Here is a 19,497-nt window from a genome sequence, read left to right as displayed (position 1 = left end):
TGCCATTCACGGATTTTTGAAATACATTTGAGGACATAACCATATCTCAAAACTATCATAAAACAATGTCTGAAGCATCAGCCTGCAAATTCATAACCGCTTCATGTAATGACTTTCTGTGAGGGAGCTTTTAGAGGTTTAAATGGCTAGTTTTTATCACCACTGTGAACAATTCTGACTCGGCAAGTTTGTCTAGGACATCACATTTCCAATCACTCTGAATGACTTCGTTTACATCCTAAAAATGTAATTATTTAGAAATTTTGAAAAAACTGTGTAATTCCCTTTAAACAAGCACTAATGGAAACTTACCAGGAGAATTTGTCTACTGTCATTAAACCACAAAGATAAGCTTGTCATCGCAGCTTGAGGCAGGTTATTTGGTCATGATCACATATGATGCCGTGAGTCTGATTCTAAAGAATCTGAAATTCTTTTGCATCTTGAACTCCTGAACTAACTAGAACACTGCTAAAAACAGTACCATCGGTGGATATTTGATGAGCACATTGATCCAAAGCATTCCTCAGGATCCACGGGAAAATGGCTCACTGATAACAGCATCACACTTCAGCCGAGGCCATCTCACTTTCTTGAGTTGCATTACACTACAAAACCTACATTGCATACTAAAAGAGATTCCACAAGCTATGATGGGCCTGGATATATTATGCATTGAGAAAATAAAGAATGATGCCTTTCTATGTGCTCACTCACCTCATCTGTGAACAATTCTTACTCAGCAAGTTCGTCCAGTATTTCACATGAAACCACTCTGAATGACTGTGTTTCCATCCTAAAAATTTCATTATTCAGAAATTTTGAAAAATTGATGTTATTCTCTTATTAAACTTATTAAGTCAGAATTGTTCACAGTGAGGGAGAGAATGACTGCAGTATAGTATAGTACAGTAATGTAAAGCTTTAAATAATACATAACTTTCTACAGAAACGATTTGGAAAAAGGTGCACAAGCCGTGCTTCTGAATATGCAGATGATCCTGATGTGTGGCCTCTGGAAATGAAAAGACCTTGATTCTGATACTTTGAATGAGCTCAACAGTTTAAGTTCCAGTTTTTCTCACACATTATCTGTGAAAACAGTCAGATGTGACCATATTTAATTATCGAAACCGTGTTTAAGCCTTTAGCAGGCATCCTCTCACCTGTACAATTCAGTGAGGAAACAAGAAGAGAACTCATGACCCCAAACCCATGTCGTCATTTCCCTAAGACCGCTGTGTGTGTGTGTGTGTGTGTGTGTGTGTGTGTGTGTGTGAGAGAGAGAGAGAGAGAGAGAAGGAGAGAGAGAGATAGAAGGAAAAGGAAGAAAGAGCAGAGCATAATTATCTCCGCTGTTTGGCGCCAATCTGCCAGAGAAAGAAAAGGCCAATAAAGGAGAATGCTGATACCGTGTGTTTGTATTCGGTCGCGGTGTTGAGTTAGCCGGGCTCTCTGTTCGAGCGTAGCTCGTTGTTTTGTTACTGTGGGCTAGTTAGCTTGCTCGTTAGCTAACTAGCATTTTACCATCCTGTGCATCAAAGCCCGTCTCCTCTTCAGACACGGGTTTCTAGCGAGCCAACTTCCTAAGGCAGTTGGTAGCACATAGCCTAAGTTTCTCCAAGGCGGTTGTTTTAAAGTCTGCGAAATGGGGGTGAGTTTTGTTTACGTTTTTGTTGCTAGCTTCTCTTTTCGTGCCGCAGTTTGAACAAAGACTCGCAGCGGAGCGCACCAAGTGCTGATCCGTCCACAGGGAGCGAGTGGAAACATGAGGAGGAGAGCAATGTGGAGGGGTGAAAAGAGAAAGAGAGACAGAGGGATATATATGGCGATGGAGATCCAGTGCTCGTTGGCTAACCACGAACATTTAGGCTTGGTGTAATCCTCAGCATCGATCAGGGATGCCGAGCGTTTTTCTCTTAGTGCGGGACGTTACTCGCTACTGTTCGTCTGGCCGTCAAAGAGCTGATGTCGGCACCGTTTGCGCCATTTCTCACAGACTAACGCTGTAGTGGAGAACAAACCCTCTTGCTAACTGGTCAGACAGAGTAATGATGGCTGTGTGCAGGATTGCACTGCAGACTACTAAATTGTTTATTCCTGTACTTCGTTCGATAGTAGCCTTGGTAATGTAACTCAAGCAAGGCCAGGAATTTAACGTCAGCTAGCAAGTGGCATGGCTGAAAGTAGCAGCAAGAGCTGAACATGTGGGCCGCCATAATGGACACTCCACCGGCCCAACCTGCCCTTATTTTAAATACTATTAGCTACGCATTATTAAGTTTAAGAAGGAGAGACTATATGTAATAGCTTAGAGTCAACTTCTCTTTCATAGTTCCTTTTTTGTCCCTATCTAGTTGTGCGCATCAGTTTCCTGCTCGTTGTAGGCCCATCTTCCCTTAGAAATACTGGAGAAAATGGTAAAACAGTAAATACTGTGTTTCTAAAGATAATATAATGTCATCATGAAACAAAAGCCAGATCACGTGAATCTCTGAATCTGGGTCTGTATTCACAAACCACCTCAGAAGTGAAGTAGGAATGCTAATTTAGAGTCAGTTTTTGTGACCCTTGCCGTAATAAATATGATCTGAGATCAGCCTTTTAACTCTGGCTTTGTGAATATCAGCCCTGGGTGGTATGTTCCTGTCTAAGTAGGCTAAAGAGCATGTCACCTTGACACTACATCCTTTCCCCCCAACTTACAGCAGGCACTGTGCGCCTATATTTGCTCTGCTGCTTGTCGTTGACTTGTTTTTGCTTCTTCTAATATGCGTTACCATGTGATAGATAAAATAAATTGGTCTGGAATCTCTTGCATTGACATGGAAACTAGGAGTTTTACAGGTAGAACATGCACATTTAAGCAGCATTAAAAACAGGGCGTGATGTGTTTTGCCAAGACATTCTTTAATACAGCAAAATATATGAAATTGGATGTTTCTCTTGTGTGGGGCTCATTCAGAATTGATATTTGATAGCCTTCCTTTTCTTTACTTGGTATATCTTCAGAGAAAGTCAAATAGAGCAAAAGAGAAGAAGCAGAGAAGGCTTGAAGAAAGGGCAGCCATGGATGCTGTGTGTGCTAAAGTGGATGCAGCCAATAAGGTTCAAAATTTTCCCTAAATCACCAAAGTTGAAAGTATTTACAGCTGTATTTAGAACTGGAATTGTGTTTTCTTGTCATTTTGATCTTAACGTTTTTTGACCCTGCAGCTTGATGACCCTCTGGCTGCTTTTCCAGTGTTCAAGAAGTACGATAGACGTGGGTAAGTTGTCAGACTGGGGTTTGTCATTTTTCTGAGATGTGTTTTTTAGGCTTTAGGGCTCCCTGACAGTTACAATGTTTTTGTTTTTCCCTGCTGTTCTGTGGCAGGTTAAATCTGGATATTGAGTGCAAGCGGGTGTCCGCACTGTCTCCCATCACTGTGGAGTGGGCCTATGAGCTGACCAGAGCCAACATGCAGACGCTGTAGGTATTAGGCACACAGAGAATTCTTTTTTATTCCTTATTTGCATGCTGCAGTCATGCAGGTGATTCTGTGCACATCTGCAGTACATCACTGATGGATGCTAGTGTTTTAATGCAGGTGTTACACATTTTACATGCAGATATGAACAGAGTGAGTGGGGGTGGAAGGAGCGGGAGAAGAGGGAGGAGATGAAGGACGAGAGGGCGTGGTATCTCCTGGCACGCGATGCTGAATCCACACCTGTTGCTTTCTCTCATTTTCGTTTTGACGTTGAATGCGGTGACGAAGTGTTATATTGGTAAGGTTTTTTGTTTTTGACCCTGTTTACACCTGGTCACTTCATGTGATTAGTATCTGGATATCTGGATCGCTATTAAGCATTTCGTTTCATCTGGTCTCCAACCATGTGCGTCCTCCACTTTTATCCTCCTCACAGACACTGATCACCTGCCTGGTGAAGCAGAGCATGGGGAGGAGTTTCAGTTGTACTGGGAGGGGCTTTGGTTGTTAAATGTGTCTTGAAGAGACGAATGCGTTTCCACGGCTATAACTTGAGGCTCAAATGCATCTCAGACCACCTCCCGAAGTGGTTTGAGCACTAAGTTTCTTATATATTTTAAATGTGTCTTGGGTGCGTTTTCACTTGCATTGTTACGTGGCTTGGCCTTATCCAGATATAATCAAAGTGCTCAAATCACATGAAGTGACCAGGTCTAAACAGTGTCTTTGATATGACTATTAATATACAATTATATTCACTTTACATGTAGAATAGAATATTTTGCTGATGTGGTGTTTTGTTTTTTTTTTTACTTTCAAAATCGGACAACAGTTGTTTGACAGACAGTATGTTCGACTAATACAGTCAGACTTTTCCCTCAGCTATGAAGTCCAGTTGGAGAGCAAGGTCAGACGGAAAGGTTTGGGGAAGTTTCTCATCCAAATTCTACAGCTCATCGCCAACAGGTACAAGGCCCCATATATGACAAGCATTGTTAAACGATAGTATAGTCCCTGAGCTGTGCTTGTTTACTGTTCCTGCACTTTTTGAGTTATTTTTAAAAATGTCCCAAATAATCATACAAAAGTGATCTTCACATAATACTGTTGAGCAATGACTCCACCCTCTTGGAATTGCATAGTATGCTGCAGTTTCATGCAACAGCCAAATTACACAGCTAAATTGATATGATATTCTGGAAATCACAGTCAGAGAGCATGTTAATCAGTTATAACCCCACTCACAAAACTGATAAGCATTATACTTGGCACAGAGATGAAATCATTCTTGAATATGTAAAACTCAGACTAGGTGTAAGCACTGTAGGTTATAGTTTTGCTGCTGTACTGCAGATTCATGTTTCTTGCCATCAGAGTTTACAGTAAAATTAGCAATTAAGTGATTAAAAATGATAGCTTGTATTGTGACCTAATATTATATTGACCTAAGATATTATGCTATTTGTCATTAGTTTCACACCAGATTTAAGACTTTAAGTACCTTCTAACCATATTTGGTAGATCAAGCTAAGGTTTTATTTAGTTTTGTTTTAGTTTCATGGTTAAGTCAATTCTTCTTCTTCTTCTTCTTCTTCTTCTTCTTCTTATTATTATTATTATTATTATTATCATTATCATTATTATTATCATTATCATTATTATTATTATCATTATTATTATTATTATTATCAAAGTATCACAGTCTAGTCCAGTGGTTACCAACCCTGGTCCTAAAGATTTTCCTGCAGAGTCACAATCTGCGACACCTTCTCCAGGTAATTAACTTCAGAAGTAGTTGTTTAGTTGGATCAGTCGCATTACTGTCCAAGATGACAAAAACATTACTTTAGCAGAAGTTATTTTAAGTAATGTAAAATGTTTCCTAATTTTCAATTAACTGAAGCCCTATTTCATGCCAAAAATTGATTTGTGTTAAGCTTGTTCTAGTGAGCAGTTCAGAGAACCCCTCTGGTGCCAGTTTGAACACAGGTTTTTGGGTGTTCAAGGCCAAAATTGTTTTTCCTGATAAACATGCTTCTCATATACTTCTATTGCCAAGGTTTCTGATTTGCTCTGTTTTACTTTCCTTTCTTGCTTCAGTACACAGATGAAGAAGGTCATGCTGACAGTATTCAAACACAACCATGGGGCCTACCAGTTCTTTCGGGAGGCCTTACAGTAAGTTGAAGCTGTTTTGCTTGCCAGTTGCCTCTGTTCTGGTTAACGTTCTATTTGTGTCAACATGCTCTGTACTGCAAAGTACCAGTCTGAAAGATTTTTTTACATCTGTATTGGATGAGCCATGTGGGAGTGATAGCCCTTTTGGGGCAGTCGTGGGCTGGAGGTTTGGAATCCAGCCTTGTGACCGGAAGGTTGACTGTTCGATCCCCTGAGCCGACAGTACGTGACTGAAGTGCCCTTGAGCAAGGCACCTAACCCTCAACTGCTCCCCAGGCACCGTGGATAGGGCTGCCCACTGTTCTGGGCAAGTGTGCTCACTGCCCCCTAGTGTGTGTGCTCACTAGTATGTATGTGGTGTTTCACTGCACGGATGGGTTAAATGTGGAGGTGAAATCTCCCCATTGTGGGACTAATAAGGGTCACTTAATTTTTAGGTTACACTTTGTAATTGTACAATTAGCTGCTTAGTTGTTTCTTGGCAATCTGAGTCATTGTATCAATAATTAATATGAATGAGATCCAACAAAAGGTCTAGAGCTGATTCTAGGTGTGACATTTACATCTGGAGCCTGTTGCCTCTCAACATGGAGTCCAAACAAGTATCAGCAGAAAACAACAGTCATGGATGACTAAGGAATACACATTCATAAAGAAAAGCTGTTAAAAAGAATAAGAAAAAATCAAGGAGGTAGATAAAGATGTCAAAGAGAGAATACACCAACGTGACTTCAGAGGATTTACCAAAAGTTGCAAATCACTTGCAGAGTTCTGGGACAAAGTATTCTGGACAGATGTGAAGAAGATTAATCTGTACCAGAGTGACAGAATAAGGATAGTTTGGAGAAAACAAGGAACAACTTATCCAAAGTAAACCACCATTGGTTACCAGTGAAACTGTCCCACATGTCTTTACTGGTGGTTACTGACATCTGCAGCAGAGTGAATTTTGAACCAAACATTTCAAAACACAGTGTATGGCACTTTATGGAGGAAGTAAAAGACCTGAAACATACTACTAAAACACCCTTTGAATTTTTTAGGGTGACCTTTTTAAAAGGGTAATTTTAAGTGAAATCTGGAAATTCACCCAACCTCAAACCCACTGAGCATACATTGCATTTATTCAAGTCCTTCCTCTGAAGGAAGCAGGAATATTTATAATTTCGAGTTGTAACAAGGTAAATATAACTGGCATGGTTGATGGCAGCAGCATGACTGGTGTGTGCAGCTGTGCGTAACTTAGGAGCTAAACAGCAGGAGAGTTAGCTAGCAAGCTGGCTAACTCTCCTACCATAAAGAGTAAAACAAAATAGTCTCTTGACTGAGTATGTATCATGAATTCTCTTTTTTAAGTGTTTATTTATGGGCAAGGTGCAAACATGTACTGCAAGAACAGTAAGTGTAATTCGTTACTTTCCACCACTGTTAGTTTTACATGGGAGGTGGGTTGAAGTCATTTTTACCTGTGTTTCTCAGTGATTTTGTTTTTTGTCCCGTCTGCATCTGCCATGTCAGTCAGTTTTACACACAGGCTGTGTGCTCCAGCTTCAGGACAGATCCTGACACCTTTTTACTTCTTGTAAAATTAAGTGTAGGTATATACAGATTTTGCTTATTTTTTTAAGTATGGAGGCACTCAAAAAAGCATTTACATGTGTTCTCTGAGGCCTGAGTGAAGGCAGTATGTAAGTCGAGCTATTCCCATCTCTGCAACTTAAACCGTGATTTCTTATCCCTTGCGAATCAGTCATAAAGATTACATCCTGTTGTAAAATTACATTACCCCACCTCCCCATGTCAAACTAATCCCGTTCGAAAAGTACAGGATTGTTAATAGGTCACAGATGTCAGTCAGACATTGATAGATTTATGTAAATTTGTCTGATGACTTACAGTCCTCTAAACAGTGGTTCACAAACTGATCCTCAGTGACCCCTAGACGGTCCACATTCTTTCTCTAGCCCTGTGTTTTGCGAGTTGGGTTGGAGTAAAAATGTGGCCCGTTTGGGGGTCCCTGAGGACTGGTTTGAGAACCACTGTTCTAAAATACAGGGAATATTTCTTAAAAGGCATTTGTTTCTTATGTTTCAAAGAGGCAAAACTGTCAAGACTGAGACAAAACTGTCACTGTGTGGTTATTTAAGAGTGTTTAAGAGTAGGTGTTTCCAATGTCCTGGCAGTGCTAAGGCACCATTTGTGTGTGAATAATCAGTGTCCTTCTCTGCCTCAGATTTGAGATCGACGACACTTCGCCCAGTATGTCTGGTTGCTGTGGAGACGACTGTTCCTATGAGATTCTGAGTCGACGAACAAAATACGGCGAGTCCTCAGGTCACGCGCATGCTGGCAGCCACTGTGGAGGCTGCTGCCATTAGGTGCACCCTTCCTCCTTTGTTACAGAAACACTCCTCATCCTACACTTCAATCAGCAATCACCTCTTTGCCCCAAGTTACCTCCATATAAAACGCCCTTAAGCCTAGTTCAGTCACTCTCTTTGCAAGAGTGCAGGATGCCGGACAAGAGCTTGTCAGAGTGCCTCTGATATTGGGTTGGTGTCAGTCAAGCAAGCGTTTAGGAAAGTGTTCTTTCATGTTATCATGAGCGTTCCCATTTGCTGTCAGATTTTGAGGTGAAAAGTTTTCAGTAGGTTATAGTTTATAAGGTACTTGAGAAAGAAATAAAAAATACATTTTAGATGCGTGATCAAATCATTTCAGATGTTCAGATGTTTTATTTGCATTTAATTCGGATCACGAACCTTGCAAAAAAAGTTTTTATATAATTTAAGTATAAATCAGTCATACCAGAGACTGTTCTAACAGTCAGTTTTGGGTTTGTAAGGCCATGATTGCTTTACTTTTCTACCTCTGTGTTGGCCATGATTTTATTAGTTTTTCTTTGAATCAATGTGAAAAAGTGCAGCATTTGTAAAAGGAGGTGCTCTGTGGAGGCTCTGCGCTCTATAGTGGAGAATGAGAATTTGTATGTCTTTTTAGATACATGATACAAATGGTGCTCCTAAGTCATTCTAAAGATGTATGAATGAGGCGTAGTGAAGTTACGGCTGTGGAGTGATGACTGAACTTGGCCTTAGATTAGATCTCTCAAAGCAGTGGCATCTATGAAGGTTCCTCCTTGCACTTGTTCTTAGTTTTAGCCTGAAATTGGAGGTACAAGAACTGTGTTTCATCTTCTGTTTCATTAAGAACAACAGAGATGGCAGTAAAGGCTACTGTGACAGCTCTGTGTAATGACCTCTTCTCACCTCAGGAACAAGCATGGTAAGTTTGTTCTTAGATCAGCACATCCTGTTCTGATAATCACAACAAGACTCAAGGCTGCACTTTACGCTTTTCAGCCTGCAGGTTGCTGCCTCCCAGGCTGCCGATCTTTTGAGTGAGTTTAAGTGAGCGTCACACTGGTCCTTACTGCCACTTTACTGCTCTTTCAGGGTACTCGTTCATATATTTTAACGAAATGCAAGGAGGTTGCTACACGTATTACTTCAAGAAACTGAATACAATGGCTTTGTATTCTTTATAATCACTCAAACTAGTCTGTCTCAGGTCATTCAACTAAATCAAACCTATAACAAATGTTTTATAATGGCTCTATATAAGGGGTTGGTGTTAAAGGATGATGTTGATGTTCTCTATCTTATCTGAAGAAGGGGTTGATATGTGTGTTGCAATGGACCTTTAGTGTAGAAAAGTATTTTTTTTTTTTCCTTATATTAAGCATCATAGCATTCTTTTATCAAATCATTTCTGTATATCCATATTTTTTTTCTGAGCTGTGTATATAATCTATTTGCCTTGTTCATTTTATTTGCCTTCACAAAAGTCTTTTGGGAGGGGGGAGGGGGCGGGGTGACGGGGTGACGTCGAAAAACTAAAAAGTGACCAGACATTTGAGAAATGAGTATTCCTGTCTTGTGCTCTGTTGTTGGTGCGGAAAGGGAAAAGTCATTTCAGCTTTCAGTGTTTTATTTGAATGCAGCAAATAAAGGAAACTTGTTTGACTCAGAATTACTTCATTTTCATTGCAAATAAAAACAAATATGGACTAGGTGTTCGAGGAGATGTCTTACAGGATGCATATCATTCAAAACTGAAAGTTTCAAAACACGTGGACCATATATGGAAACTAAGCTCAAAAACAGCTCAGTGTTCTGGTGAACAATTTTGTGCGTGTGTGTGTGTGTATATATGTATGTGTATATATTTATATAAAAAATGTGTATGTGTGTGTGTGTGTATGTATACACACATACACATATACTTATCAGAATAGTCAAAAACATTCAGCCTATTATTTTTATATATATATATATATATATATATATATATATATATATATCAGTCTTACAGACAGTTAAAAACAGCCTCTTAAATGCTAAGGAATAAAGAGAGGCTGGAAAAGATAAAAATGAATTAGGTTATTGGTACATAAATCCACATGAAGTAGAAAAATTACCTTTAGAAAAACCCTTTAGAAAGTTCATGGTGTCAGAACTTATTGTCATAAGTATTATGTTGGAAGGTTCATTTCCACTTTAACTATTTATTAGTTTATTTAATTTTTCAACTTAAATACTTGTACTCTTACTCAAAGAGAAAAAGAACAAAAAAAAAACTACATTTTTATTTAGACCTTCAATGTACTCTTTACAAATGTCACAGCTCAGTAATTTTTTCTCTTTTTTATTTTCCTTTTAGCAATCAGACAACTTCACTCGTATTTTTTATTCTTTTTTATTAGAACATCCAGCCAACTTCATGTCAATGCAATATGAAACGGCCCAAACTAGGACCATTACCACCTATTAGTTTCCAAACACCACCACAACAAAGAAAACTTGTCTAAGCATTTACTTCTTGCTTTTACATGAGCATTTTTCAATATAGACACTTTACGACTTTTACTCAACTATATTTTTGGCTCAATATACTTTTCTTTTGGTAAGATTTTGTCACAGTAACCAAACTTCGATTGAAAGGGAATCACATTGATTTATAGGTCATAGGTGTCAGTGGTCTGATGTGTAATGGTAGAGAACGTTTAACACTACTTATGAAACCCAGAAGACACGTGTAGCAATACTGGTCTTCTGGACAGTAAATAAAACGGCTGTGTGTTGTAATTAGACGTAGCGTTAGTGACCTCTGGTTCTTTTCACCTCCACTTTAAAGACATCAGAGTGAGTAGCTAAATATCTCTTCAGTGCATCATATCACACCAAAGAACGATTGAAATATGCAGATATTTTTGAAAAGTCGATGGAATTTCCCTTGAAGTACAGTTTCTCTCCACGACTGTTTTTTCACCTCTGGCGGAACTACAACGTGTCGTCTCTCGTTTAGGGGAATGTAATGAATGTTGCTCCACGGCGGAAAACGCTGGCGCTCCGTAGGAGCTGATTCTGCTGCAGTGACAGTCTCGGCGCTTAATGGCTGATTTTGCACACAATGAAGAAGAACTGGAGGAGCTTATTACACTGTCTGGACTGGTTTGAGGAGGTAAACGGTAACGTTGCGTTAGGACGTGTCGGTGACCGCCAGTTGTTTGTCAGTAGACTCACTGTTAGCACTGTCACAGCTGTGATAGCTCGCACGGCTCCCTCTCTGGAAACCACAAGTTAACCGTTTCTGTTATTCTAGCTGGCTTGGTCGCATATTTAAGTTGAAAATATTGCCGTGTTTATGACATTGAAGCTGGTCGTCATGTCATCATGCTTTGCTTTGGGACGCTCCCAGTAATCCAGAGTCACTCAAAAGAAATCTCTGCGCTCTCTCACCAGCCTCCTCAGTCTCACCAGTCTCATCAGTGTTCTCAGCATTAAGTCAACAGTTCACCCGCAAAAATGAAGCTCAAACTTAAGACTGTGTTCCTGCTCTACTTCATGGTGTCTCTGATGGGGCTCGTCTATGCACTGATGCAGTTAGGTAAGACTGGTACATCTCACTGCACCTGCATCTCACATTTCACTCCATGTTTTAACTACACTTAGGTTTGGCACCCATAAAGGATTTTCCTGGATTGCCCTGGTTTTAGGTTGAATATCCAGGAAAAAAATAATAATTCCATTCCTGGTCAGGAATCCAAGCATTTCCACATGTTGGTATTTCTTATGAACAGCTTTTTTTTATCCACTCACACCATCTGTAAACAAAGAATGGGTTTGATTAGTTCAGATTACCCTCAGTGTAGGGACAAGTGTTTGGGAAATGTGAACTGCTGGTGACATTTTTAGGCACTAGGCAGCTCAGCAACATAACTGAGAAGATTAGGCTCTGTAGCTGAGCTGACACCCACCTTAGAATGCACTGTAAGCATATTGACCCAACCACTGAATTTAGCAAATAATCAAGCCACTGATCGAGTGTCCAGCAGTTTTATTTGGCTGAGGTGGCAACCCTAACTACACTATGTTCCCAGAGTAGGGCTGGGCAGTATGACAGTATTTTATCATATCATGATGAACTGTGCTACAATACTCTTTTCTGAGCCTAATCAGGAGTACTTAAAAACTGACCAGCTGCATGTTTCATTGCGAAGAGAGCAAAATTAGTTATGTTGAATTGTCCTTAGTGCAGCACAATAAAAGGCTGTTTACATCTTGTATGAACATGCTTTTTCGTGATCCAATCATGTTCGGATTTCTCTTGACTGCAAACACACCCAAGACATATTGTGATCATCTCTGATCACTTAAACCACGTTTAGAAGTGGACACAGTTCTTGAACACATTCAACACAAGTGTAAATGAAAGTGTTTTGTACATTTTGTACATACCAGTATGTAAGCAGAAATGCATCTGCCAAGTGCTCTCTAGTAGATGAGAAAATAAATAAGGAACACAAGATGGGAGTTATCCTGAAACCAAGAGCCTTGTTGCACTCTGGGCCAATGAAAGCCAAGCTCATCGATTCGTATGCTAAAAGAGAGAAAATGAAAGCAGAGCTCGTTTAATCTCCAAAGAAAAGCATTGTCAATAGAATGGGATGCTCTGGAACAGCTGCACATGAGCCTAAAATCACCATCCTCAATGCCCAGTCATCGAAAAAGTACAGAGAGACGGTTTTTAAGAAAAAGTATAAGTACTGTATCACAACAGTACTCTATTAAAAGTGAAATTATGGAGTCAAAAAGTAAAAATAAAATGTTTTAACACATTAAAATTGAGTCATGGCATGTTTCTGTTCATTTTTTCTGATGTATATTAACCCTTTTAACAAACTCTGTGTGTGGTACAGAGAATAATGTGTGGTACCCGTCCTTGCACAAACATTAATTAGCATCGTAATGGGCAGATACATTTTAAATGTGAAAAACAAATATTAGACAGAACATTTCATGTGAAGAGTCTCCTGGCCTTTGAGGTTTATAACAAGTACTTTGAAGGTCAACATGAAAATGTAAGGAGTTACAGTATTTATATGTTTTTTGTAAATGTAATTGAGTGAAAGTAATTTTTATTACTTTTGAGTTAAATACAAATCCTCAAAAACAGGAACTGTGTTCTTTTGAGTGATGAAGCACCATCCAACATCTTTCCAACATCCAACAACACTAAAGGTCTTGTGGCTGAATGTAATCAAATCCTCACAGCAAAGTTCCAACATCTAGTGTAAAGCCTTCCCAGAAGGGCAGAGGCTATTACTGCTCTAAAGGTGGGGACCTCCTGTTAATAATGAAGAAATGTTGAGTGAGCAGATGTCTGTAAAGAGACCACCCTTCATTTATTTAATTTACAGTCAACACAGCCATTAAGTACAAATTATTTAGGAGATGTTTCTGAGGAGACTAGATATAAGATAATCCAATTGAAAAATGAAGTGAGAAGAAAGTCTTAAGGACAGTAAGTGGAAAAACTGGAGTTTAAAATATTATCAAGAAAATGGGATGCCTAACAACTGTGAAAGATCTGGTAGACCAACTTTAAAGACTGAACTTTGGAGGTGTGGAAAAATGTCCCTGCAGTCTCCTGAAAGTTGTAATAAAGGCAATATTTAGTTGTTAAGGCTTTTGTTCTGTAATTTTCAGTTATATACACATTGTCATCTCTGACTTTTGCACTGTGCTGTATTGTGTATGTGTATTTCTATGAAATCATTCACAGATTTTGACACTTTTTTTCTAGGTCAGCGCTGTGACTGTAGAGAACATGACTTGCCTAAAGATCGAACCATCTCTCAATTGAGGGGTGAGCTGCACAAGTTACAGGAACAAATGAGAAAGTCAGAACCAACAAAGGCCTCCAAGAAAACTAGTCTGCCTACCATCTATGTAATAACGCCTACCTATGCAAGGTATGAAAGTCTATGTTAAAAAAGGAATTGTTGACATCCGTACAGTGTGGTGATACAATTATTAGTTTTTTCATTTATTTTCTGAACAAACTGTTTTCTTTTTCTGTGTTCATTCCTCTTCCTGTTCCAGACTGGTGCAGAAGGCTGAGCTCACTCGTTTGTCCCAGACTTTTCTGCATGTTCCTCAGCTTCACTGGATCCTGGTGGAGGATGCTCCACACAAGACGCCTTTAGTCAGAGACTTTCTTGCTGCCTCTGGTCTGACTTACACCCACCTCCACATGCTAACCCCTAAAGAGAGGAAACTCCAGGAGGGTGACCCCACCTGGCTGAAGCCTCGAGGAGCTGAGCAGAGGAATGAGGGCCTGCGCTGGCTCAGGGAGATGGCTGCTGCAGCTGGGGGGAAGGGACAGACCGTTGAGAACGCTGTTGTGTATTTTGCTGATGATGACAACACATACAGCCTGCAGCTCTTTGAAGAGGTGAGTGAGTCTAAGTTTGTTCTATCTTCATTTAACTATCATACGGAGGTATATTCTGTGTGACATGCAGATAGACACTCAGCATTCAAGCATTGTTTGATTGCTATTAATGGGTGTGCCAAGAAAACTTTCCCTACACCATTACAGCACCTCCACCAGTCTGGACTATTCACACAGGTTGGGTCCATGCATTCATCCTGTTGGTGCCAATTCTGATCCTACCATCTGTTTGCCTCAGCAGAAATCGAGATTTATCAGACCAGGCAACGTTTTTCTAGTCTAGTCAGCTGTCCAGTTTTGGTAAGCTTGTGCCCAGAGCAGTCTCAGCTGTCTGTTCTTGGCTGACAGAAGTGGAACCCAATGTCGTCTTCTGCTGTTGTACCCCATCCGCCTCAAGGTTCGCTGTGTTGTACGTTCTGAGATGCTTTCTGCCATCACAATCGTACAGAGCGGTTATCTGAGTTACCATAGCCTTTCTGTCAACTTGAACCAGTCTGGTCATTCTTCATTGGCCTCTCTCATCAACAAGACATTTCTGTCCACAGAACTGCCCTTACTGGATGTTTTTTCTTTACTGCACCATTCGGAGTAAACTCTCTAAGGCTGTTGTGTATGAAAATCCCAGGAGATTAGCAATTATAGAAATACTCAGATCAGCCCGTCTGGCACAATCAATTATGCCGTGGTCAAAATCACAGCAATCACATTTTTTCCCCATTCTGATGGTTGATGTGAACATTACCTGAAGCTGCTGACCCATATCTGCATGATACCCACTGCTTCCACACGATTAGTGTACAGGTGTTCCAAATAAAGTGCTTTGAGAGTGTATGTTGTACACCTTTTATGAAATAATTTGTATTTCTGTGTAGCCACTTAAAAATGGTAAAAGTGTTATGTATTTGGCCATTAAACCGAATAAATGTAAAATTTCGATTAAAAAGAGGAAAAGTACTGAATTAACAATGAAACCCAATTCCCCTCAGCTATGGAAATAAATTTGAATACATTAAAACCATAAGGCAGGGCTGAAACTGCTGGCCCATGGGCCAGATGTGAAACAACTTCGTATAGCTTGTCACACGTTGAAATCTGGATCACAAATTGGTTTTTTTTTTTTGTTTTTTTAAACTTAATCCTAAATTTGATGCCTGAAACAGGTCCCAAAAAGCTGAGACAGGAGTATATTCACCACTATGCTACATGGCCTTTCTCCTTTTAACAACACTTTCGTTTATTTAGAGACTGAAGACACCAGATCCAGTTTTGAAAGTGAATTTTTGGCCATCCTTTACTATACAGGTCTTCAGCTCTACAACCGCTCGTTATCGTATTTTGTGCTTCATAATCCACCATTTTCAAGTAGGCCAGAAGGCCAGTCAGACACGCACACTCTAATTACACAGCTAAGCTGTAGTAACACCTGCAGAATGTGACTCTGCTTAGTCATGTTGAAATAAGCATGGATGTCTCTGAAAAAGATCCTGAAGGCAGCATACGTGGTTCCAAAATGTGTATATGTCTTTTAGCGTTATCTTTCACAGATGTGCAAGTTACCCATTCCGTGGGCACATCCCCATACTATAACAGACTCGGCTTTTGAACTTCATTCTGGTTACAATGTAGATGGTCATTTTATTCTTTGGCCCTTCTTTGGCCCGTCCTTGTCTTCTGAAAGGTTGACTTGTCAGACCATGATACACATTTCCACTGTGCATCATTGCATTTCAGAGCTTAAGCTCAAAGTAGTTGGCAATGTTTCTAAACATTGCTGATATATATTACTCAATGCTTTCTTTCCAAATATGAATTTGTCTCAGATGCGATACACTCAGAAGGTCTCCGTTTGGCCAGTGGGACTGGTCGGGGGGATGAAGTTTGAGAGGCCTGTTGTGGAGAACGGGAAAGTAGTTCGGTTCCACACTGGATGGCGTCCCAGTCGCCCCTTTCCGATCGACATGGCTGGCTTTGCTGTCTCCCTAAAACTGGTACTGGACAACCCTGAAGCTCGGTTCGATGGTGATGCGCAGATTGGCTTCCTGGAAAGCAGCTTCCTGCAAAACATGGTTACCATGGAGGAGCTGGAGCCCAAAGCTGACATGTGCAATAAGGTAGGCCCTGGCTGGTCAGTCTGTTGTTTAGTTTACATTGTTTTAGTTTGTAATACTGTGATAAAACTGGTGTAATGTGTATTTAAATTTCTTCTGTTTTGTTTTGTTTTCCCGTCAGGTGCTGGTGTGGCATACTCGCACTGAAAAGCCAAAGATGAAGAGGGAGGAGGCTCTCATAAAGCAGGGTCTAGGATCAGATCCCAACGTGGAGGTGTGAGTCCATCCCCTCCAGAAGCATGCACACATACACACAGATCTTCTTCCAGACTGCTAAAATGAGAATACAACTAAGAGATTTGCCATATTGCCATGTTTAAATAATTCTTCATTGTTAAAACGTTTAGCGCATTTTCAGGTGTACAGTCTCAGAAAAAAGGTAATAAACTGTCAGTGGGGTGGAACCCCTAAGGGTATGTCTTCAGTACTTTTACTTTGGGAACTATAAAAAAAAAAGTCCCATATAAATGGAAATTATTTTTTATGTTGCATTATCTCCACTCTGTCTTGACTCAGGCTTTTATTTTATTATTCTGGAAAATGTTAGGTTATGAAAAGGTATGTACCTTTTATGTATGTTAGGTTATGAAATGTATGTTAGGTTATGAAAAGGTATGTACCTTTCCCCTGGGAAGAGGAATGTAGGGAACCTTTAAAACTCATTTAAGATACATAATAGGACCTTAAGACCATTGTTGTACCTACATGTAGGCAACATTTACTTTCTTTGAAAACAAATGTACCCACAGTACCCTTTTTCTGACAGTGTTTAGTGAAATTAGAAAACAACATTAAGTCCTTAATCTTATTGACTAAGATCATTTTAGTCCTAGAGTGTCAGAAATACTATGGACCACCACATTGGTCTGAAATGTCAGTCTTGTTGTGTTTGCAACAATCAGTATTGATGAATAATGAAGCGACTCCTGAATCAAACTGAATGTACCTTTTATGATTTAATTACATCTGAAATGGTCTTAAAAGACTTGAAGACAGTAAACAATGAGCTCTGATCTAGTATTATGACAAGTACTATGTTTCATACATGTTTCCCCTGCCGCAAACACACTGGACTGAATATGAATGGAAGAATGGTACCCTACTGAAAATCTGACACACTACAGTGCAAAAATAAATCTATGCATTATAAACATAGTGTATGTAATACAATATTAAATTTACATAATCTTTAGAGGAAGGCATGAAAAAAGGGAAATAACATACAAAAATAATGTGACATAAGATGCGTGTTGTATACTTATTGTAACTGAGATTGCATTTCAGTTGTATATACTGTAGACTGGTGTTATTTATATCTGAAAAGAACAGTAAATGTTTACAAGTGTGAAGTTTTATAGTGTAGTCTCAGTTTGTGTGATCAGGAGTTCTGCAATGATATCTGGATCTAGATTTGATTTTTGTCATTATGTCACTGTGGAACTAAATGGAGCAAGTGCACAGGAGAAGAAGGCCTGGTCCATGCCATGAAATTTCACCACATTTTTTTTATACATGTGTCTTTTCCCTGATGTGGCAGCGTTCTTTCCTGTTGGCTGTATATCATGAATATTGTATGTGTTGGGTTATTATGATTGGTTGTATGTATTTATAGGTCAGTGTGTGTATGAATGCAGTTTCATATATATTTATCTTCCATAACACTCTGTACTCTGTAGAATATAAGTAGCTGTCTGTATGTGCCTCATGCCTTTATATGTTTGTCTTGTACTTCATATTGGTATTGTTACATCCACCTGTTGGTGTGATGTTATAGAATTCTTTGAAAAATGCCTTAGAATAAAAGAGATGTTTTACACAAGCGTCAGTATTCTGTTTTCTAGACTACTGTGACGTAGAGTGTCTTTTGTCAGTGCTCTCTGTTAGTCATTGTGTACAGCAATTCTAAAGCTTAGTATATCATAGGCCTTGGGGGAACAAGTAATGACTAACATTTCCTAAGGCTTTCAATAGAGGGAAAATCTCATTGAGAATGGCAGTTGTTTAAAAAAAATGTTAAACCATATGAAGCAGGTAGAAGAGTTGATTTATTCTGTGAAATCAAGTGCACATCCTCCTCACAGTTGTATACATGTGTATATACACACACACACACACACACACACACACACACACACACACACACACACACACACACAAATGCTCTGCTGACTCAGTAACTGCAGAGTTCCAAACGTCCTTTGGCTTTAACATCAACACAAGAACTGTCTGCCGGAAGCTTCATGGCATGGGTTTCCATAGCCAAGCAGCTGCATGCAGACTTTACATCACCAACCACAATGCCAAGCAGCGGATGGAGTGGTGTAAAGCATCCCATCAAACACCTTGGGAATGAACTAATGTGTGTGTGTGTTTATAGCATCCTAGAACAGTGTGAATGAAGAGGGAACATTATTAAATCTCCCAGAGGTCATAGAACATCAAAAATGTTTGGGGTGCTTGTGTTTTCTGTATTTCCATCTGTATTACCCAACAGAACGTCTGGTCTTTAGTTGTTATTTTTTGACTGACATATCCTTCTGTTAGTTGAACTCATCATGGCCTTGTATGGACTGCCGGTGCTCACTTATTCATCAGCACTGGATCACTATAGCGGTGTTGCTAGGTGAGTTATGGCCCAGTTGACCACAGGAAATAAGGAACACAGGCAACACACCCATCTTAATGACTCATAACCACATCTCAACCTCCATATGTGCTGATCTCCTCACAGCCACACACACAGTAGCACACGTACTGACATGCACAGCTGCAAAACAGCTGCTTCTGTTGCTCACACAAATACTGCCTGATGATCCTTGGTTGGTAAAGGCTGAGGGGGGTGGAAGAACACTTAGAAACTGCTATGAGTCTTTTGCATGCAAGATTACTCATAGGAACAGTATCATGGACTGGCCTGTTGATACCATTCACTCTTTGTT

The 19,497-nt window shown here is 39.7% G+C and overlaps 2 protein-coding genes across 4 annotated transcripts; both read left to right on the top strand.

Annotated features, from left to right (window-relative positions):
• The first annotated feature begins 1,256 nt into the window (after nt 1-1,256).
• Nucleotides 1,257-9,043, top strand: naa40 (N-alpha-acetyltransferase 40, NatD catalytic subunit). The gene is made up of 8 exons (XM_036597150.1): nt 1,257-1,654; nt 3,013-3,108; nt 3,217-3,269; nt 3,377-3,472; nt 3,613-3,771; nt 4,356-4,439; nt 5,574-5,651; nt 7,885-9,043. The coding sequence occupies exons 1-8, from the start codon at nt 1,649-1,651 to the stop codon at nt 8,027-8,029; spliced, it is 717 nt and encodes a 238-aa protein (XP_036453043.1). The 5' UTR covers nt 1,257-1,648; the 3' UTR covers nt 8,030-9,043.
• A 1,745-nt stretch (nt 9,044-10,788) lies between these two features.
• On the top strand, nt 10,789-18,377 carry b3gat3 (beta-1,3-glucuronyltransferase 3 (glucuronosyltransferase I)). 3 transcript variants are annotated; one of them, XM_036597182.1, is made up of 7 exons: nt 10,839-10,855; nt 11,019-11,174; nt 11,456-11,600; nt 13,800-13,968; nt 14,099-14,450; nt 16,271-16,561; nt 16,680-18,377. In XM_036597182.1, the coding sequence occupies exons 3-7, from the start codon at nt 11,519-11,521 to the stop codon at nt 16,776-16,778; spliced, it is 993 nt and encodes a 330-aa protein (XP_036453075.1). In that variant the 5' UTR covers nt 10,839-10,855; nt 11,019-11,174; nt 11,456-11,518; the 3' UTR covers nt 16,779-18,377. The 3 variants fall into 3 exon arrangements, with proteins under 3 accessions (XP_036453074.1, XP_036453076.1, XP_036453075.1); XM_036597181.1 differs by having other exon boundaries at nt 10,789-11,174; XM_036597183.1 differs by having other exon boundaries at nt 10,789-11,600.
• Nucleotides 18,378-19,497: the final 1,120 nt, after the last annotated feature.

Source organism: Colossoma macropomum, unplaced genomic scaffold (genome assembly GCF_904425465.1).
Source record: "Colossoma macropomum unplaced genomic scaffold, Colossoma_macropomum, whole genome shotgun sequence".
Classification (NCBI taxonomy): domain Eukaryota; kingdom Metazoa; phylum Chordata; class Actinopteri; order Characiformes; family Serrasalmidae; genus Colossoma; species Colossoma macropomum.
Note: the sequence above shows the minus strand (reverse complement) of the source record. Positions and strands in the feature narration are given on the sequence as shown.

Bases quoted from the DNA above. Each gene is read 5' to 3' on its own strand.
- naa40 (XM_036597150.1), top strand. The intron at 3,270-3,376 runs GTAAGTTGTCAG...GTTCTGTGGCAG, and splicing joins AAGAAGTACGATAGACGTGG to GTTAAATCTGGATATTGAGT. The intron at 3,772-4,355 runs GTAAGGTTTTTT...CTTTTCCCTCAG, and splicing joins GGTGACGAAGTGTTATATTG to CTATGAAGTCCAGTTGGAGA.
- b3gat3 (XM_036597181.1), top strand. From the start codon at position 11,519: ATGAAGCTCAAACTTAAGACTGTGTTCCTGCTCTACTTCATGGTGTCT. The intron at 13,969-14,098 runs GTATGAAAGTCT...TTCCTGTTCCAG, and splicing joins ATAACGCCTACCTATGCAAG to ACTGGTGCAGAAGGCTGAGC. The intron at 16,562-16,679 runs GTAGGCCCTGGC...TTTTCCCGTCAG, and splicing joins AAGCTGACATGTGCAATAAG to GTGCTGGTGTGGCATACTCG.